This window comes from Orycteropus afer, unplaced genomic scaffold (assembly GCF_000298275.1).
Source record: "Orycteropus afer afer isolate SDZICR_OR568_19922 unplaced genomic scaffold, OryAfe1.0 scaffold00120, whole genome shotgun sequence".
NCBI lineage: Eukaryota > Metazoa > Chordata > Mammalia > Tubulidentata > Orycteropodidae > Orycteropus > Orycteropus afer.
Window position 1 is genome coordinate 1,101,626 of NW_006921707.1, and position 22,932 is coordinate 1,124,557.

The 22,932-nt window shown below is 36.4% G+C and overlaps 1 protein-coding gene across 1 annotated transcript in view; it reads right to left on the bottom strand.

Moving 5' to 3' along the window:
* The window catches only part of INPP4B (inositol polyphosphate-4-phosphatase type II B), a 601,242-nt gene that overhangs the window by 46,626 nt on the left and 531,684 nt on the right, over positions 1-22,932 (bottom strand). The window contains exons 17-20 of the mRNA XM_042781432.1: positions 9,348-9,520; positions 8,056-8,179; positions 6,701-6,818; positions 2,757-2,897 (exon numbers count right to left, since the gene is read on the bottom strand). Of these exons, the coding sequence (XP_042637366.1) occupies positions 2,757-2,897; positions 6,701-6,818; positions 8,056-8,179; positions 9,348-9,520 (556 nt within the window). The remainder of the gene's footprint in view (positions 1-2,756; positions 2,898-6,700; positions 6,819-8,055; positions 8,180-9,347; positions 9,521-22,932) is intronic.

Genomic DNA, 22,932 nt, shown 5'->3' on the forward strand with positions numbered 1-22,932 from the left:
TATATATATGTATGTATATGTATATGATGTGAAGAAGGAAAGGGCTACCTTTCAAATAAAGTAACTCACAGTGTTAAAATAGTCTCAATTACCTGAATGATAGAAATTAGTCTAATCTAGAAGCTTTGAAAATACAATGCTAAACATTCCTTGAAAAAATTGTAAGTTGAGGACTCACACATTTCTCTCAAGACCACACTCACAAGCTTTAACTTTTTAATTCAAACCAAAAACCTTCTGTAATCTAGTATACCAAAAAGAGACAATGAACAGTGAACAGAAGAGACAATGAACTTCATTTTTTGAAGTTGTATAATTTGTATTCAGTACTATCATTCACCTCAACCATACTGAGACATGGATAGATAAATTGAGAGAAAAGGAGATAGATAGAGACATTTGGACTATACTCTTATTTTAGGTGTGGATTTTTTAAATCACTTAACTATAGAATAAAACCTCTTGTACAATATGCTAAGTAAAATGATGATACAATTTATGTGAACTACAGCAAGAAAAAAGATTAGTAGATTCCACACAGTATGATATCAAATGTTTAATACAAAGTTCTGTCATCTGATTTGTAACAAAACCCACTGCCATTGAGTTGATTCCAACTCAGATTGCCCCATTTTCTTCCTGTGGAGCAGCTGGTGGGTTTCAACCATCAACCTTCTGGTTAGCAGCCAAATGCCTTAATCACTATGCCACAAGAACTTCTTAATTTGTAATTAGCAAGTGAGAATTATGAGAAGTCTATGCTGTGTAGGAGGAGTCTTTGGGTGACACACATGATTAAACACTTAACTACTAGCTGAATGTTGGTGGTTCAAACCCATCAAAAAGCACCTCAGAAGACAGGCCTAGGGATCTGCTTTCAAAATAACACAGCCTTGAAAACCCTATGGAGCAGTTATACTTTGCACCCATGGGTTCACCATGGGCTGGAATTGATGGCAACTAATAAAAACATGTTGTCAAGGAACTGTCTTTTAGTCAGAGAGGAGAAAGAATTGGAAAATACAGATGAAAACAGACATGTTGGCCATCACTGAAATTCAAGGGGACTATAAGTTTTAGTTTTTTTTTTTTTTTTTAATAAATGTAGTAAGGAGTCCTGGTGGCACAATAGTTAAGATCTTAGCTCTTAACTGAAAGGTTGGCAATTCAAATCTACCAGCTGCTCTGCAGAGGAAAAGACCTAGTGATCTGCTCCCATAAAGATTATGGTCTAGGAAACCCTATGGGAGCATGCTACTCTGTCATATAGGACTGCTGTGAGTTGAAATTGAATTGCTGGCAACAACAGCATTATGTAGATGTTATTTTTTGTTTAGTAAAATACATTGACAAATTATCTTCTAAAATATATTTATCAAACTATGGTAAAGAAATCTTTGTGGAAGCAGATTACCTCATTGTTCTTCTACAGAGTAGAAGAAATTTGGGTTCGAACCACCAATGTTTTTTGGTTATCAGTCAAGGACCTTAACTACTGAGCAACCAGAGTCAGAATCAACTTGATGACAGTGGGTAGGTAGTAGCAGGATAAAGAATATGCTAGGCACTTTTAAACTGTTACTGTAGGTGAAGGGAGCTCTGGTGGCATAGTGCCTAAGGCTTTTGACTGCTAACCAAAGGCTGGTGGTCAAACCCACCAGCCACTCCTGGGAAAGAAGATTGGGTAATCTACTTCTATAGAGATACTGCCTCAGAAACTCAAGGAGGGGTTGCCATGAGTTGGAACTCACTTGACAGCAGTGAGTTTGGTTTGGGTTTTTTTGGTAAGTGAAGCAAATATTTGGAGAGTGAATTATAGGAAAGAAAGAATTTTGAATACCAAAGACAATCGAAACTGAATATTTTGCCTGTGGAAAACCTCTCCAGCTAAGCCTTACACCAAGATCATAACTTCTTTCTCTAATTTGAAAAAACAAACACAAGCTATGTCTATGAACTGTAACTATTTTCTATAGTATCTACATGTGAATCATGAGAAATACAAAAATAAGTCTTTATGGGTCTTTGCTCATAAAGGCCTTTTTGACAGTGACTCACGAAATGACATTCTGATGGTGCAGTGGGTAAAGCATTTGGCTGTTAACCAAAAGATCGGGGATTCAAATCCACTAGCCACTCTCCAGAAGAAAGATGAGGCAGTGTGCTTCCAAAAATATTTACAACCTTAGAAGCTCTGTGGGGCAGTTTTCTTCTGTCCTAAGGGTTCCTATGAGTTGGAATCCACCTGATGGCTGTCGGTTTGGTTTATTTTTTAATGAGATAACATAGAGTCATTTTTTGTTTGATGAAGAAATCACTATGAAAACATGTTAACATCACCCACTAATGTTTGATAAATAAAACCAAAGGTGAAAAAATAGACTCTTTTAAATCCAGAAATATTTGACACAATTAACTAACTTTCCAATGTTGACATATATATGCACATCAAAAGTCCTAAAATTTGATATGCACTTAGAGATTTGGAAGCACAAAGAGTTAATTCATGTCAATATTTTGATGTCATCATCAACAGTTTCCTCAATATTTTACCACATTTAAATTTTATTTGTTCCAGGATTCCTTAAATACTAATATTTCACTTCATTAAATCAAATAAATTGATACTAATGAAAAGAAAAATGTTCCCTATGATTTTATCTAAGTTCCTTAGGCAGGGACATGTGGAATCACTCAGCATATTATAATAAGTAAAAAGAAAAAATGTAACTAATAATCTTCTCCAGGAAGCTTACCTCTCAGCAAGAGTTTGCTGTTCATTGATTCCAACATTAAAAAGTACTGGGTATACATGAAGCAATTGTCCTTCTTTAATCTGAAGAGGCAGCGACTCAAATACTGTAGCCGGAAGTTTGACCTCTACCACATAATGTTCTCTGAAGAAAGTGGTATAAAAGGAAAAAAAAATATACCACTTATTCATTTGTTGATGTTATTTTAGACTCATGGGAAAGAAACAATAGAAACATTTAGGATATAGTGCTGATTTAGGTGTTTGGCTGCTTTATGCTTTCTTTCAATTATTAATTCTATTAATATATTCAATAATCACTTCATTCACTGCACTATTAAATTACTTGGCCCAAAGAGTTGGAAAGGTTTGTTTACATGTTTGATTTCTTGATACAACTCTTAGCTACTTTAGGAATGTAAGAATGTGAAGTTCCATTGTGTAAACCCAGGGCCATGGGGATATTTGTTTTTCTGATTTAATTGTTTTCAAAACCCAACCAGTTCCAAGAATAGGAAAAGTAATTTAATAATGGATTTTTTTTTAATATAGTGAAAACTAATAAACCAAATCAGTTAAAACATTTTTTGAGGGGGAGGAGCATGACTTGATCGTTATTATTATTGATGAACCTCCCCATTTGTGATGTCCCTGTGGAAACGTGATAGTTTAGTTATTTAAGGTGTAACAGTCTAGCTCAATATTTGTCATTTTCTTTTTTTTATCTTTTCAAAGAATCAACTTTTGGTTTTGTTGATTTTTCAGTTTTTATTTCATTAATATATGCTCCAATATTTATTATTTCCATCTGTTTCCTTGGTTTGGTTTTAGTCTTCTCTGCCTTATTCTAGTTTCTTAAGGTGGTACCTCACATTATTTTATTTATTTGTTTGTTTGTTTATTTGTGCTTTAGGTGCAAATTACAGAGCAGAATTTGTTTTACATTCAACATTTTGGTTATATTTAGTTTCATTTCCCAATTACCATCCCCAACCCCAACCCACTCTCCTCCCTCCCTTCTCAGTAACCCCACCAACCATGCCCTTCATAGTTATGCACTCCTATGTGTCTTGCATTTCCTCTGTGTGAATGTTGCCCCTCTAGTGCTCCGTGGTCAATTGCTCCAAGGGATCTATCTCCATAGAGTATGTAGGAGCGTCACCCTGGGTTGAGTGATCTGTATGTAAGTGCTAATAACTATTAGGTTGAGAGCCAGACCTTGGGAGTGAGCTTTATTCAAGGCCCGAAGTGTATCCCAGGGCCACGGTGTTGGGGGTCCCATGTGACTCCTTCCAACCAGTAATTCTGCTCATTATTATGTTTTTGGATTTTGTTCATTTTTACTCCCACTCTATTCAGGATTTCCAGTTTTGATCCCTTCCAAGTGGTTGGCATTGGTAGCCAGGCACCATCTAGTTCTTCTGGTCTCAAGGTCCATCATGTCCTAGGACTAATTGCTCCCAAATTCTCTTGGTTTTTTGCACTCTTTTTTGCTTCTTAAGATAGGAGATCTTTAGCTGCATCTTAGATGGTTGCTCAAAAGCTTTTGAGACCTCAGTTGCTACTCACCAATGTAAATTGTGGAACAAGATTTTTATGTATTTTGTTGTGCCAATTGAGTCTGGTGTCTCCCAAAACTATGGTCCTGAGTCAGTAGATTCATTGGATCTCTCTCCCACAGTGTCTGGCTGTCTATGAGGGATTGCTCTATGTCTGCCTTCTGTTGTTTCTGTAAGGATTACGGGTATTTTGTATCACTGGTATCTGTGTGAGATTAGCCTCAGCTGAATCTACCCTTGGTCTAGAGTATAATCCTGTTTGCTGAAACGGTGGTACCTCATTGATATGAGGTCTTTCTTTCTAATAATGGGATTTGAAGCTGTAAATTTTCCTTTAAGTACAGTTTTAGTTGTATTCCACACATTTTTATTTATTTTTTTTCATTTAATTTAAAACATTTCTCATTTCCCTTGTAATTTCTTTTTTTGAACCATTTCAAAATGATTATTTAAAAGTATTCTTTATTTTTCATATATTTGGGGATTAATAAAAAAAAAACATCTTTTGTGGATTTCTAATTTCATTGTGGTCAGATAACATACTTTGGAGGATTTCAGTGTTTTCAGACTCATTTTATGACCCATTATATGGTTTATGCTGGAGAATATCCAGCATAAAGAGTACATGTTTGGCTTTTGTTTCCAGGAGTGTTTTTTATAGATGTCTGTTAGATCAGTTTGGTTGACTGTGTTGCTCACTTCTTCTTTATATTTGCAGATATTCTATCTAGATATTTTTTAAAAAATTATTAAGAGTATTAAAGTCTTTAACGATTTTTGAAGTATCTCTTTGTCCTTTCATCTCTGTCATTTTTTTGCTTCATGTGTTTGGAGGCTTTGCTGCTGGATACATAAATGTGGTTTATAATTTGGATATCCTTCTTTTGCCATCAAAAGATGTACTGCTTTGTCTCTGCTAGTAATTTTTATGTTAAAGCCTATTTTGTCTGATACTAGAACTTTTGTCTTTTCTGTTTCCATGGTACATCTTTTTTTTTTCCCTCTTCTTCAAGTTTCAGCTTATTTGTGTCTATGAGTATAACATGTGTTTCTTGTATGCAGCATAAAGTTTTATTTATTTTTTTTTCCAGTCTAATAAACCTCTTATTTGTCTTGGATATTTCACCAAATGATTTAAGGTACTTGCTAACATAGCTGGATTTTTGTCTCTCGTTTTGATATTTATTTTCTATGTATCTGCCTTAATTTTTTTTTTTCCCATCCAATCCTACTTCATTGCCTTCTTGTGTGTTAAATAGGTACTAACTTGTGTAGCATCGTAATTCTTTTCTTGATAATTATTGCTTACTATTTTTAAAATTATTTTCTTAGTGCTTGCTCTAGGAACTACAATATGCATCTTTAGTTATTATGTCTATTTAAGATTGTTGTTGTTGTTGTTATGTTTGTTCTGGTGGCTCTGACTCACAGTGACCTTATATATAACATAATGAAATGTTTGCTAGTCCTATGCTATCTTCACAATTGTTGTGTTTGAGCCCATTACTTTGACTTTTGTGTCAATCCATCTCATTGAGAATTTTCTTATTTTTGCTTACCTCCTACTTTATCAACCATGATGTTGGTAAGGGCTCCTATATAATAACTCTCCCTTTCATTCATCCATCTCTCTCTCTTTCTCTCTCTCTTTCATTTTTAATGAAAACATTCCAAGTTTTGAGTATCTTTACACAACATTTAAAAGTCCTAACATTGGAATGGCTAAAATTTGGAGACTTTCTGATTGAAATGATTTGCTATAGATATAATTTTTCTATTGGAGGTTTATCATACATACCATCATTTTTCTTAATTATTTCTGATATTTTTCCCATCAAATAATGACTTTCAAAGCTATTTATTTAAAACCCTTCTTGGAAATCTCACAATATGGGAGTTGATCATCAAAAATAAAGAAGAAAAATGGTGGTATATGCTCCTGACATAGGAATACATCTTTTCTAAAATGTTGCTGCTTTTAACTGAATTTAATGTACTGTCATCCCAAGAATTATGATGCTATTAACCAAACGATTCCCCTAAAAGTAAAAACATACAGGGTTTTAAACTGGATAGTAATAAAGAGTAAAATGTTCTTCCCATGCATGCTCTCTTTCTGAATTTCTTGTATTTCAGGGGGAGATGTACCATACTCACCTCACTACAGCACAATTTGCAAACAGTTACGAGACTTCCAAGAGTTTTTTTTTTTTTTTTTTTTTTTTAAGATCTTCCTTGTAATGAGGGCTACATTTATTTCTCACCATAAAGTAAAAGAGAATACATGAAAAATTCCCAAACAAAAGCTGAATTTTTCTTGGTTCCTTTGTTAGGAATGAATACAGCGTGACTAGCAAAGCTTGGTCTTTAGGAAATGGGCTGCACTTACCGTCTTCCTGTTATAACTGGTAAGACATCATTAGATTTGGCTTCAATTATTTTAAATGCTACTTTCTTCAAATCTGAAATGCCAACAGCCATGTCCTCTAGCATTCCAATTTCATCACCTAAACAAGGGAAAAGGGGCCTAGTTACAAACATGCAATTTGAAGAAAATGTCACTAGCTACTATGCCTCAACGCTAGAAGTGAGTCTAGCATTTTAGTGAATGAGTTTCTGAATGAAGGGAATCCATTCTAAAAGCTTTTCCTTGTAAGTTGATGGCTTTCATCAGTGAAACAAGAACCGTTTCAATGAACTCCAGTCAGCAATATATCCTTTGAGGGAAGGAAAGCCTTTCACATTTGTTGGGAGGCTGGAAATAAAAACTCCACCACATTATAAAACAAAATACCATGAGATCTTTTTCCATGGGCAGGACTTCTATTTTATGTCTAGAAAACAATAGCAATGATTGAATCAAAAATCATTGACTTGGGCTCATATTGGTTATATATATTGTTTTATCTACACTGACACATAAAGTCTGAGAAGGGGAAAACTAAGACCAGTGCTCTTAAACAGAAATATAATGCTAGCACATATGTGATTTTAAATAGTGCCTAAGGCACTTGACTGCTAACCAGAAGGCTGGTGGTTCTAACCCACTGGCCACTTCTCAGAAAGAAGTTTGGGCAATCTACTTCTGTAGTGATATTGTCTCGGAAACCCAAGGAGGGATCGCTATGAGTCAGATCTGACTCTCTGGCAGTGAGTTTGGTTTTGGTTTTTGGAGTAGTCATATTTAAAAGATTAATATAAAAAAGGTGAAATTAATATCGTATTTTGCTTAACTCAATATAGCCAAAATATGGTTTCAACATGTAAATCAATATAAAAATTAATTAGATATTTCTATTATTTTTTTCCTAGTCTTTGAAATCTGGTATGTATATATAGTACATCTTCATTGAGGGTACACACATTATAAGTGTTCAACAGCCACATGTGGCTAGTGCATTGAACAGTGCAATTTTTGCAATTTTAGACATTAGAGGATTGGGACTTTAAAAATGAAATAATCAGATCTATGTTGGCAAAGAGCGTTTTACATTAAAAAAAAAAAATCCAGATGGCTTAGGATTTCACTATGGAAAAATCTATAATTCCATTTTCAAACATAATGAGGGTAAAAATACAGCTATAAGGTGAATGAATTAAAAAAACTAAAAGGTTATGTTCTTTCTGTAATGCTTGATCCAATAAAGATTTACTTCTCATCTTGATATTTAACTGGAAAAGCTATAGATCAAATATCCCTATGAATATGAATATGATTGTAACATGTACTAAAGCAATACTTACTGTATGTACTTAGCAGTCCTTCATATTGTACTATCAATCCGACTGTGTGAAGCTGCTCTAAGAAGCCAGGGTCCTGAAAACTTGTATGTAATTTGATGATAAAGCCACAGACCAATCCAGCAAGCTAAAAAATATTGAAGAAATTAACAGAAGTCAGCAAACTCATTAGTGTAATTTTAACATGTATTAAGACTTTTGGGCCATCATAGATTGAATTTTAAAAAATTCAAGTATGTGTACAAAACTACAACTGTTTATATATACATATTTAAAGAAGTTGACAGTCTCTGATCTAACAAGGGCTAATGTGAAAAGATTTAAGGAAAGAAGCAATGTGAACAGGAAAAAAGCCTGGACTTTGGAGTAAGGTTGAAATGTCTTCAAATCGTTTCATCATTTCTAACAGTGAGACTATAAAATGTTATTCAACACTTCAAATCTTATTTTTTTAAAAATATGTGTAGAATAATGACAATAGTACCCATCTCACAGAGTCATTGAAAGGACACAACGAAAAAACACACGAAAGACCAGAGCTAAATGCTTAAAACATAGTTAGCTCCATTCACCATCAGACCATCCAAGAAAGATAGGGCCAAGGATCTTTTGGTTAAAATATTCCCACTGCCTGTAAATATTTAAAAAGAGAGGCTCTCTTTATCTTTCCCTCCATGTCTTGTGTCTATAAAACTTAATTATGGCAGTGGAGATGAGTGGGGAGAAGGCAGGGAACCTACATGGTCACTGTAATGGAGACCAGCTTTGGCATCTTGAGTTGGGTTTAAAGTAGGCAATGCAGGTAATCTGGCCAAACCTCCAATTTAAACCTTACTGTCCTGTAAACTTATTTTATTAACAAAAGAGGAAGATATCATTGTGAGACCCTGTCCTGGAATACATGGGGGAACTATATGGAGAGCCGCAATCAATCCCTTTTGCTAGTTCTGGTTAGCCACCTACAGGGTAAAGCATCAGTCATTTTCCTTACACTCTATAGGAATAATACAGTGGCCGGCTAGGCTACCCTTTCCTCCAGAGACCCTATGCTATATTAAAAAAGACTACATTTCAGACATGTGGCCCTCTTTTCAGAAATAAAGACTCCTAAAATGATTCCATGTGGCATTCAATTTGTATTAATCATGAATAAGAAAAATAAAGCACCAAAAATCTAAGACGAGAAGTACTTTCAAACTAAAACTTCCAAAAAAAGAACTCTATCCTCCTCAAGGATAGCATGTTAACAATTCAGTACTGTACTAGCAACAACAAAAACAACAACAGGCACCTACTGCTTGACTGAAGACAATGTCTCTTCTTAGGGTCAGCATCAAACACTGAGGCAAGCTGTAGGCAAGTTCCTGAAGGAGCACAAATGTCAGCGACTGCTTAGCTCGGTTCACCACTTCTCCCATGCAGTCCTTCAGGGTAAGGATGAGGGGATATAACTGTTCATACCAGTTCTCTGGGTGGGGGGATTAAGAACAATGGGATAGATGAAGGAAGGTCTTGGAGAGTAGAATCAATTTGTTACAATGCATATTATGAAGGATTCATAAAGATTTGCTTTAAAGAATTCCAATCCAAATCTCTTCCCTGAACTCCAGGTATTTATAGCCACTCACCCATTGGATCTCTTCCCTTGAAGATATGCTGCACATTACAGTAAAACTGTTCATCCCTGATTTTTGCCACTGTATTTTAGTGGATGGTGCCACCAAACTCGACTATGCTGGAACCTAGAATTTTCCTAAATGGCTCTTATCATAGTCTTCATATTCATTTGGTCATTATATTAGCTCCAGGAGCTCTGGTAGTATAGTACCTAAGGCATTTGACTGCTAACCAGAAGGCTTGCAGTTCAAACCCACCAGCCACTCCTTGGAAGGAAGGTTGGGCAATCTACTTCCGTAGTGATACTGCCTTGGAAACCCAAGGAGGGGTCGCTATGAGTCGGGTCCAACTCCACAGCACATAACAACAACAACAAATCAGCTCTTACTCTTGTAATATCATCTTCCCTTTGCCCTTTCCCACTATCCGTTATTGCTATCACTTCAGTCATATCTAGCCCCCTACCTAACTGATCTCTCTCTCTTCAGCCATCCTGTTGCCATCTAGCAGATTCCAAGTCATGGAGACCCTAAAGGATAGATTAGAACTGTCCCATCGTGTTTCCAAGGCTATAATCTTTATGGAAGCAGACTTCCCTATATTTCTCTAACCAGGGTTGCTGGTAGGTTTGAATCATTGACCTTTCAGTGAGCAGCCAGGGCTTAAACAATGCACCATTAGGGCTCCTCACCTCCAGTCATTCTCTTCTAAAATCCCTTCTCACGAGTGTTGCTAGAGTGAGTTTTCTGATTCCATCACATTAATCCCTTTCCAACTTTTTTACTTAGAATAATTTTAAAACACTGAAGCATTCAGAGTGAAGTACCAGCTCTTGAAAGGTCCTCCATTATCTGACTTCTGCCTACTTGTCCAAGTCTCATCTCTCAAAACTTTGTCACTTGCATTCTTGAGACCCTGCTGAATTGAAAATCATGCATTTCCCCAAACCTGTACTACTCTCTGATTTCAGTGCCTTTGCAAACCCAATACCTCCTTCTCTATCAATTTTCCTGACAATGTATCTTTGCAGACTTAATTCAGATTTTCTCTTTGCCAGGATGTTTTCTATGATTTTCTCTATACTTCCTTCTCACTCCTGAAGAATGGTCTGAGTTCACATCATTTTTTACGAACCTTGCCCTTACTGTTATAGGTTACCCATTGCTATTTCCTCTGCTAGAAAGGAAGTTCAAAGTGGGTCAGGAGTCTAATTTTTAAACACGAATCTCCAGAAGCTAGCATGGTACAGTAGACCCTCAATACATTTCAGTTAAATGAACAAAGTTATAATAAATGTAAGTCCTTTCAGATATAGGCAAAAATGAAAAAATCAAGTTTCTGAGAGTATTTGGATTTCAAATAGCGTTCCTTCAAATCAGGATACAAAATTCAAACCATCTGTACTATTTATCTGTATCTATTATATGTCTAGATATTTTAACATGCTTCAGTTATATAATTATGACTCTGCCATACCATTCAGAAACAAATTATATTCTATTTCAGTTTATTTGAAAATAAAAGCCCTGAAAAATGCCAAGTATTATAAATTGTAGACTGTGTAACTTTACATTAATATGTAAAAAAATTAACAGTGAGATGACAAATCCAGTTCAATAGAAAACAATCACAACCTGCAAAATTACTGATGAGGCAGGATCTGGAATTATATGATATTGTAAGCACAAAGATGTAACTATCAGAGTGAGTAATGTGAGTGGTCAATAACTAGTTATGACCTTGAAAGAGTTACAGGGAACAATAAAAACTTCTGTCATCACCATTGCACTATATCTACTTATCACTTACTTATTTCATGTTGTAGTATAATAGACTAGATGAAATCAACAAAAATAGTGTAAAGGATAATTAATAACCCTAGCTTAATAAAAATACATGTTCTTATTAACTGCCCCCCCACATTAATGACTATGTGATGCCATATTGTATAAAACATGAGGAACATTAGGAGTAATTAAAAAAAAATTGTAGAATTAAGAGTTACAATGAGAGCAAGAAACACTAGAGCAAGGATATTAAATGAAGAGCTGTTAAATCTTTAACCAGCTAATAAATGACTCACGTATAGCCATCAAGGATGAAATATGGACAATAGTTCAATATATACAAATACTGGTTAACTATTGATTCTATATAATTAGTATAAGGGAAAGCACAAATACTGGTATATAAGACACATTCAGAATTAAAGACACATTAATAGACAGTAAAAAGGAATACTTTATAGTCGTATGTATATATATATATTTAAATTTACATTTTCTCTTCTTTATCTCCCATTCTCTCTCTCTTTTAAATTATTATTCTCAGTTTGAGTGAATATTGAGAACACACACACTAGGAAAACAAATATTTCAATAAATTGATTGAGATGTAGATTTTAAAATATAACAGACTACAAATTGATTAGATTTTCTGCTGAGCCCTACAGAGATCATTCTCTATTACTAAAGAATTCCAAAACACAAAATAAAGCATGTGTACAGTAGGTGGCGCTGCTTTATCAGGCTGAAGTAGAATTACTTTGCTAGTAGTCATTTCATTAAAGTAACTGATTTACTTTCTTGGACATTTGCATAGTTCCCAAACGATATATTTTTATTGCTTAAGCATCTTGCATCATATTATCCTGTGTCGAGTGGTCAATAATTTAGTCATGAATGTTACATACTTTGTTCTAGTTAGAAAGTAGAAAATCAACTTAGATGTATACTTCTCTCCCTTTTAATCTTAAGTGATAGTTCAAACGAATGTGCCTGTTGGTCTTGATGGTCTTTAAAGGAAGGAGCATCACAGATATCTTCATTAGCAAGGATGGTAATGCCTTTAATCACTCTAAACATTTCCTTCATATTTATCTAACCACTGGATTCTTAATCATGAATTTCAAGCACATAACCAAAAAGAAAAGGCCTGATTTCCAGTCCGATTGGAACAGAAGTGGAGAGCTAGAATAAAGGGGAGCAGATGTGGGCTGTGTTTCAACTGATATTTTAAAACTGGGAGCACTGTTAGATACTTGTCTGATGCTAACATTATTCCAGTGTCTTCATTTACTATAATTATATGTACCTTTTATTGTTAAAATTTAAGGAAAATGACAGTATTGGGGAAACATTAATTATAAATAAGAAAAATTACAGATTGTGTGAACAAGATAGTATGTCGTAAAGATAATAGTAAACTTCCTGTGGAGAAGTATAAATGAGACAGCTAAAAAGAGATTTTTTTTTTTCCAGAAAAGAAGCAATTAAGTTCAGCAGATAAAAGAAAATTGTACCAGCAAATGCAAATTGCAATGAATGAGGTTTTCTTCCATGTTACTATTCATTCCGTATAACACTCAGGTTTTGAAATCAACACAATGAGGTGTGACAAGCCATAGAAAGGCAGTTCATAAATGGCCTTCTTGCTCCAGTGAACGTTCTAAACCACTCTCACAAAGGAAAAGTAAATGTTTTAGTTTTTTCTTTAAAAAATGTTTTCAGGAAAGAAAAAATGCTCCAGCTCTTGACATCTTGACACCTTTGCCACTTCCACCTTACCCCTGTGTCTCTCTAGACTTCACTGTTCACTTGGTGTTTATTTAATCATTAAGATAAAGCCATTTCACAGCGAAGATGAAGATGATGTTCCTTCTTTGTTATCTAATTCAGGGAAGAAATCCTGAAATGAACATCTGCTCTTCCAAGTTTACTTTGTTTTTCAAACTATAATACATACTCAGTGAAGCTGAAGAGCTAGAAGGTCTCTGCAATACAGTCACTGCACCAACACCTCTCACATGAGTTAACTGGCCTGGCAGGCACTAAGTGCCCACACCATTGATTCTATCCCCTGGGTTCCTTTCAGTGATAGAGGGAAATATGAAGAAAATGGCTTAGTGTCTATACAAAAACTTTCTGAAACTCCTTAACCCTGAGACAAACAAGCAGAGTATTTCCTCAGGAACACATAAAATGCATATGGCTTAGCTGAGCTTTTCCTGAGCTTTGTGAAGTATGTTGGAAGCCATCCAAGCTAAGCCTGTTTCCCAGTCCTTTACTTGCTTCCATAATGTATTCAAGTGAAGCTCACTGAAGGATTCAAAGAATGACTGCTGGCTGTCCCCCTCACCTCCTCCACACACCATCTATTTCCTGTACAGGATGTTCACATCCTCTGAGCTCAATGGCTCTTATGTTCCTCAGGAGGAAAATAAAAGAGCCAAATACCAACCAACTGTAGCAGAACATAATGCTTTCTTTCCAATTTCTGAGCCATTTTCTTCTCAGTTGCTTAGGCTTCTTTGCTCATTTAAAATAATTAACTTCATAACAGCTTGTAGCCATTGTTACTTTTGTTATCACAACCTTTCAGCATGGAAAAACTAAAAGCTAAAAGGTTGCATGTCTGTTAAACTTTATGCAAAGAGATATGAGAAGAAACAAGGACAGTTCTTAGGATTCATTTAAGTCAGGATGATAAAATGTAAAGTCAACAACTGGAATGGCATTTAAGGCAGATGATAAAATTCCCAAGGTTGTAAGGAGAACACAGACTGAAGCAACAGCAAACAGGGGTGTTATATTAGGCTCAAATTTCAGGTAATACAGGACTAAATGGCTGCATGGTTGTGGGTGGGGTAGAAGTAGTGGGGAATATTGATATCCCTGCTCATGGTCAGTGTTGTCTTTGAGGGGTCTATGTCCTACCTCAACTCAGATATGGCTACTTGCGGGCTCCTCTGTGTGAAGACCCTGTCTTCAGGTACAATTTTACAATGTGAACATCATAACTTTGAGAAGGCAATTGCTGATAAGGCTTCCTCTCCAAATACTTTATAGCTAAGTTTCTTTGTATGAGTTAAATACCTTTGGCCAATATGGTCCTAGAACCTAGACACCTGATCATAAGAGGTCTCAAAACACCCTGGTATATGTAAGGATACGGGGCATACAAACTAGGTGAATTTCAGACAGAAGATGAGTAATCAGCCAAGAATGTTCTCTTTGGCCACTCAGAATGTCCTCTTTCAAGCCTCCCTTACCACTTCCCTATCCTTGTCCACCTCTTGTCTCTGGTCCAGGAACTGAAAAATCAACCTGTATCCTTCTTTAACAAATGTGCTAAACTTTTTTAAAAGCACTTCCTTATGTCATGTATTTTTGCCCTCTTTTTGCTGCCATGGTGAAAAATATACTCATTCATTGCACAAATAGAGCCAGTTATATGGGCTGTTCTATGAAACCTCTCATACCAGTTGACTAGCCTAGTTGGCCCTTAAGTACCCATACCATGATAAATGGCCTTTTTGCCTCAGTGAACATTTCAAATCACTCTCACAAAGAAACAGCAAATGTTTTAATTTTCTTCAAAAAATGTTTTTGTGTATAAAGTCTAGAACTCAATGTCTTTTATCCTCAAGGAGCTTAAAATATAGAAAAGTAACTAAGAGGTATTAAATCATATCTATAATGCAAGTGGGTAGAAAAGTACCACAACAGGACAATGAAAAAAAAAAAAAAAAAAAACAAGTTTAGAAGGATCAAGGGTTTAGAGGCAAGAGAGCTCATTTCTGGCCAGTAGATCACATTTGTTCATTGCTATGTCATTTGCTGAACACCTGAAAAAAATCTTCCATAGAGGGAGTGTGGGGAAGTACAACTTGCAGGTAGTAGGCACCAATAATGTGAGATTTTGGAGGAATAGAGTCCAGGAGAGATGCTTGGTGATAATGCTAAGTTCCATACAAACATGCCACAAACTGGAGGGAGTAATAAGAGGCACTTGGAAAGGAAGAAGAAAAAGGACTAAACTTACTTACTGACTTGAAAAAAAGTAAGAATTAAGTAGAAGTGAATGTTCAGCCACATGGTGGTTAATTTTATATATCACCTGGCTAGGTATGATTCTTAGTGGTTTGGCAGGCACTGGACTGGTTTCTGTTCCATAATGTATTGTAATCACCTTCCATGATGGAATGTGATATGATCCACCAATCAATTGAAAGGGAAATTTCTTTGAAGGTGTGTTTTCCCTCCAGAATATAAAAATATGTTCTGGCAGAGCTCTCTCTCAGTCTCTCCTTCTCTGTCTGTCTCTCTCTCTCTCTCTTTCGCCACTGCACTTTTCATGTTGGCTGACCTATGTGGATCTTGGGATGTAAGCCTGCAAAAGTCTCCAACCTGTTGCCTGACCTTGAGATTTCGGTTTTGCCGACCCTCACAATTCCCTGAGCCAGAAAAGGTCTCCAGCTTGCTACCTGACCTACAGATTTGGGACTTGCTTCATAATTGTGTAAGCCATTTCCTTGAAGTTTATATATCTATCTCTCTTGCACTAGTTTTGATCCTCTGGACAACACAAATTAAGACAAGCCAGAAGCCATGAAATAAAACCAATGGAAAACTAGATGTGAGCAGTCACCAAAATAGGTATAGGGGATGGGAGGAGGTAGAGATGGGGAGAGAAAGAGGATAGCGCAGAGTATGTATGAGCAGAGAGCCAAAGGCTAAGACGCAACACCCAATCTGGAAGGGTATCTGGTAGGGCAAAGGGAGGAAAGGTTTTCGTAACTCTGGAAGGCAAATAGCATATGAATGCTGCATTTTCCATTCCCTCTACCTCAAAGTGGCCTTAAATGTCACAAGGAGAGCCAAACAAAGAACAAACATGTATCTTAAACTCTAATCACCTTGGCGTCAGCTAGCCTATGATCCAAGGTAAATGATGAATTTTAGCACCTTCCAGATGTATTAGAAATGAGTGCACTGCCCAACTCAAGACAGACTGCTATGAGAAGAACAAAGGCAACCTTTTCTCATGTCAAGGGAACCTTGTTTGTTTAAACCCTGCCAGCTTGAGAACACAGTATCATAAAACTTTCCAGTCTTGCTCTTAGAAAAATAGCAAAGGAAATGCATCAAATAGTATCCTGGTTAAACTTCTCATTTTGTTGCACAGAGCTGAAAGCCTTAAATAAATTCTGCTAAGACAGTTTCCAGGAACTAAATCCATTAGTCAAACAGGCCTTGTATTTGTTGTAGCACAGAAGTTTTGGATTTGAGTTATATTGACCTGGGAAGAATCACACACTCATTCATGAGGCTTATTTTGCCTTTCAGTCTTCAAAAAATTGTAAGCTCAGGACTGTGTTTTAATAAGCTGGATATTCAAGAAGTAGCTGCATAGGTAGTAGGCCACTGAGTCACCTGACTTCACTGATAGGTCTGCATCAGAGAACTCACGTCATTTAAATTTTGTCCCACATCTAAGGTTGAGAAGAGGTCATAAAGTAAAGAGTTTACTGAGTTGATTAAAGTCTGACTAGATATAGGTAACCAGAAAAGGGAAGAGGTGATACCTTTCTGCCCTAAAGTGAATGAGATGAGTAGGTTTCTACTAATATCCAAGGCCAGTGGGATATGATCCACTAGGGCTTTGATTTCCACAAATACAAGAGACCCTATGTCTATAAATTTAACTTATAAGTGCTGATTAAGCAGGGAAGTAAACAAACAGAACATAATGTAAACTGTACATTTCCCAGGCCAATCTATTCCTCTTCCTTTCACAGTTTCTTTGTGGGTGTGAGAGTCACCATATTCATGAGCAAGTTAAGAAAATTTGCAAGATTAATTATGACTACATGCAATTCTTAAGTTCCATGTAAGGTGCCACTCTACAGTAAATCTTTAAGAAATATATATGGGATGTATTTTCATGGAGTCATAATATCTTATAAAAATTAAAATTTTGCTAAAGACATGATAGTGAAAAATTATCTGCACAGAGTAAGAATAGAGATGTTTTTCCTAGAGAGAACAGAAGCTGTGTAGCATTGTAGTAAAGAGAGTAGGTTCTCAACCCAGAACACTAGAGTCAGAATGTGGCTCTGTTACTAGACTGTGCGTGATGGTGTGCAGGTTATTTCAACTCTCTCTTTCTTTATCCATTGTTGTTAGTAGCTTGCGAGTTAATTCTTCCTTACGGAGATGACGTGTGAGCAGAGTAGAACTGCCCCATAGGGTTTGCAAAACTGTGACCTTTCAGAAGCATATCATCAGGCTTGTCTCTGAGATGCCTCTGGGTGGGTTTGAACCACCAACATTTTGTTTAGTTGTCGAGTGATTAAACATTTGTGCCATCCACATTTTATCTATTAATTGTATGGGGTTACCTCTTATGAGTGATATGAGAATTAAGTGTTTTAGAAAAGGCAATATTTTAGCACACATTAAGCAAGCAAAATGAGGGAAACTCTCAATGAAATGGATTGACACAGGAGCCACAACAAACTCAATATATCAGTGGTCGTGATGATAGTAAAGACTAGGCAGTGTTCCTTCTGTTATACTTAGGATCACCGAGAGTCAGAGTCAACAGCAACAACAACAATCAATTAATTAATATTAGCTATTAAGCTGTTCCTTGTTGAGCTGCTTCTGACTCATAGAGGCCCCATGTATAACAGAACAAAACTCCTGCCCAGTCCCGCACCATCCTCACAATCCCTGCCATGCTTGAACCCATCATTGAAGGCACTGTGTCGACCCTTTTTCTCTGACCTTCCACTTGACCAAGCATGATATCTTTTCATCAGGGACTGGTCCCTTCCAACTACACGACCAAAGAAGGTGAGATAAAGTCTGGCCATCCTCACTTCTAAAGAGCATTCTGGCTTCACTTCTTCCAGGACAGATTTTGTTTGTTCTTCTGGAAGTCTATGGTATTTTCAGTATTCTTTGCCAACACCACAATTGAAAAGCATCAAGTCTTCTTCAGTTTTCCTTGTTCATTGTACAGCTTTCACATGAATATGGGGAGAGTGAAGATAATACTATTTCTTGGATTAGGCACACCTTAGTCTTCAGAGTGACATCTTTGCTCTTCAACTATTTAAAGAGACCTTTTTGCAGTACATTTGCCCAGTGCAATATGACATCTGGTTTCTTGACTGTTGCTTCCATGGGTGTTGATTGTGGATCCAAGCAAAATGAAATCTCTGACAACTTTAATCTTTTCTCCATTTACTATGATGTTGCTTATTGGTCTAGTTGTGAGGATTTTTGTTTTCTTTATGTTGAGGTGTAATCCATGCTGAAGACTAGTCTTTGATCTTCAACAGTAAGTGTTTCAAGTATTTTTCACTTTCAGCAAGCAAGGTGGTGTCATCTGCATATTGCAAGCTGTTGATGAGACTGCCTATAACCCTGATGCTGCATTCTTCTTCATATAGTCCAGTTTTTTGGATTATGTGCTCAGCGTACAGATTGAATAAGTATGGTGAAAGGCTACAACACTGGCACACACCCTTTCTGATTTTAAACCATGCAATATTTCCTTGTTCTGTGTGAATGACAGCCTCTTGGTCTATGTATACATTCCTCATGAGCACATTTAAGTGCACTGTAATTCCCATTCTTCACAGTGTTATTCATAATTTATTAAGATCCACAAAGTCAACTGCCTTTGCACAGTCAATAACAGGTAACATCTTTCTGGTATTCTTTGCTTTCAGACAAGATCCATCTGACATGAGCAATGATATCCCTTGTTCCATGTTCTCTTCTGAATCCAGCTTGGATTTCTGGAAGTTCCCTGTCAATATACTGCTACAAACATTTTTGAATTATTTTCAGCAAGATTTTATTTGTGTATGATATTAGTGGTACTGTTCAATAATTTTCACATTCTTTTGGCTCACCTTTCTTAGGAATAGGCACAGATATTGACCTCTTCCAGTGGGTTTGGGCAGGTAGTCATCTTCCAAATTTCTTGGCATAAATGAGTAAATGTCTCCAGTGCTGCATCCATTTGCTGAAACATCTCAATGGGCATTCTGTCAATTCCCAGACCCTTGTTTTTCACCAATTCCTTCAGTGCAGTTGGACTTCTTCATTTAATAACATTGGTTCTTGATCTTATGCTACATTCTGAAATGACTGAACATCAACTAATTCTTTTTGGTCCAGTGACTCTGTGTATTCCTTCCATCTTCTTTTGATGCTTCCTGAATCATTCAATATTTTGTCCACAAAAACTTTCAATATTGCCATTTGAGGTTTGAATTTTTTCTTCAGCTTTTTCAGCTTGAGAAATGTCAAGCATGTTCTTCCCTTTCAATTTTCTAACTCCTAGTCTTTACGCATTTCATTATAATACTTTACATTGTCTTCTCAAGCTGCCCTTTGAAATCTTCTGTTCAGCTCTTTTATTTCAACATTTCTTCCTTTCATTTTAGCTACTCTCTGACCAAAAGCAAGTTTCACTGTCTCTTCTGACATCCATCTTGGTCTTTCCTTCCTTTCTTGTATTTGTAATGACTTTTTGCTCTCTTCATGTATGATATTCTTGATGTCATCTTACAACTCCTTTGGTCTCTAAACTCAGATGGGATATAATTAAGGTCATTTTTGGCTCTCATGGACTTGTTTTAATTTTCTTAACCTTCAACTTGAACTTGCATATGAGCAATTAATGGTCTGTTCCACAGTTAGCTCATGGCCTTGTTCTGACTGATGATAGTGAGCTTCTCCATTGTATCTTTCCACAAATGTTGTCAATTTGATTCCTGTGTATTCCATCTGGTGGGGTCCACATGTATAATCACCACTTATGTTGCTGAAAAAAGGTATTTGCAGTGAACAAATTGTTGGTCTTGCAAAATTCTATCATGTGATCTCCGGCTTCATTCCTATCCCCAAGGCCATGTTTTCCAACTACCATTGCTTCTTCTTTGTTTCCAACTTTGGCATTCCAGTGACAAGTCATTATCAATACATCTTAATTGTATGTTTGGTCAATTTCAGAATGCAGAAGTTGCTTAAAATCGTCAATTTCTTCATCTTTCACTTTGGTGGTTGGTGCATAACTTTTAATAATAGTCATATTAACTGGTCTTCCTTCTTGGCGTATGGATATTATCCCCTCACTGACAGCATTGTACTTCAGGATAGATCTCGAAATGCACTTTTTGATGATGAATTCAATGTCATTCCTCTTCAATTTGTCATTCTTGGCTTAGTAGACTATATAACTGTCTGATTTAAAATGGCCAACATCAGTCCATTTCAGCTCACCAATGCCTAGGACATTGATGTTTATGCTTTCCGTTTCATTTTTGACAAGTCCCAATTTTCCTAGATTCAGTAGCTATTAAAATTATATAAGGAAAATTGAAACAATCATAAAATAATTTCTACATGCTGCCTCTGTATCTACCTTCCTACGTGTGTTTGTTCTTTATCCTTTTACTTCTGTTTCTGAGGATGAACTGTCTGTTCTCTAGCTAACAGCAGCTCTTCTGTCAAAGTCTAAATCCCATCCCCTCTTACTTACTTAAGAGAGTAGTTGACTCCAGCAAGCCTATAAGCCTATCCTTTTTCTCCTACAATACAAATATTTCTTTTTCTTCCTATATCATTTATATCAGCATATAAGGATGTTGTTATCTTTCCATCTTAAAAAAAAAAAAAAAAAATTCTCTCTTGAAATAATTTCCCTTGACAACTTTTATTCTATTTCTCTGCTTCCTGACAGTGAAACTCCTCAGCAGAGGTGTCTCTACATACTGTCTCCAGGTTCTTTTCTTCTCTTCCTCTTAACCCACTCCACTGAGTTATAACCCCTACTTACTTTAGTAAAGCTACCCTTGTCAGTGTCACCAGTGACTTCAATGTTGCTAAACAAAGTCACTTCTCAGTCCTCATTTAACTTGAACTATCACCAGCATTAGGCATGTTGATCACTCCCTCCTGGAAATGCTCTCTAATCCACATTTCAGGCTATCATCATCTTTTGCTATTCCTCTGACTAAACTGGCCATTCATAATCCAACTACCTTGCTATTTCCTCTACTTTCTGACCTACTAACACAGAAATGTGCCCAAGAAGAGCCTAGAGGTTATTCCTTTTTTCTCTGTACACTCAATCCCTTGTTGATATTATTCAGTCTCATGGCTTTAACTGCACCCTGACAATTTCCAAATCTATATCTTCAGCCTGAAACTCTCTCCTGAAATCCAGATTCTTATATATGATTGTATATTTGACATTTCCATGTAAATGTGTACTAAGCATATCAAACTTTAAATGTTCCAAATGGGCTCCCATAATTATCCCCAAACCTGCTCTATCCAGAGTCTTCCTCTGCTAAGTATATAGCCACTTCACCTACTAGTTGCTCAGGTCAAAACCTTTCATTCATGCTTGACTTCTTTTCTCTCATTTCTTCAACCAAACAATGAGAACACCCTGTTAACACTACCTTAAAAATATATCCAGAACATGGATATATTAAAAATAAACTGGAACTTTTTATCACCTCCACTACCACTTTCTTAGTCCAGGCCATCAGCACATCTCACCTAGATAATTACATTATTCTTCTAACTGGTGTATACCTGGATCTACTCTTTGCACCCATAGTTTAACTTCAACACCACAGCCATGTGTAGAAATCTAGATCGAATTAGGTTACTTCTCTGTGCAAAACCCTCCAATTTTTCTCCAAGGTTAAGCCAAAGATCTTTTTTTTCCCTAGTTCATGTATCCTCTTCACTCTTACTCTATCCAAATCTAACCAGTGTCCTTGCTATTCTCTGAACATGGCAGACATACCTCTCTCTCAGACTTTGCACTAGGTGTATTCTACGTCCAATATATCCTTTACAAGAGATCCACATGGCTCACTTCCCTAACATCCTTTGGGTCTTTGCAAATATCAGCTTCTCAATGAAGCTTACATTCCCATCCACTAAATTGCAATCCCTAGCCTCCTATGAGTTGGAATCAATTCAATGGCATTATTTTCTTTTGGGGGAGATAGTGTTGGCTGTTCACCAGAACTCTAAAACCCTCCTTCTCTGCTCGCATACCATTTCTCACCATTGACATATCATGTAATCACCCATTTCTTATGTTATTTTCTTAATGTCTCCCCCTAGTAGAATATAAATTTCAGAAATTCTCACTGCTGCCAAGTAAGATCCAACTCATAGTGACTTCTCCTTGGGTTTCTGAGGCACCAGAAATAGATTGCCCAACCTTCCATTCAAGGAGTGGCTGTTGGGTTTGAACCACCAGACATCTGGTTAGCAGTCAAATGCCTTAGGCACTAAACCATAAATTTCACAAGGATAGGTAAGTTTGTCTGTTTTGCTTTTTGATGTATTCCCAGTGGCTAAACTAGTGCCTAGGACACAGTAGGTCCTCAATTAAAATATGTTCAATGACTGAAAGTAAAAAGAAAAATCACTT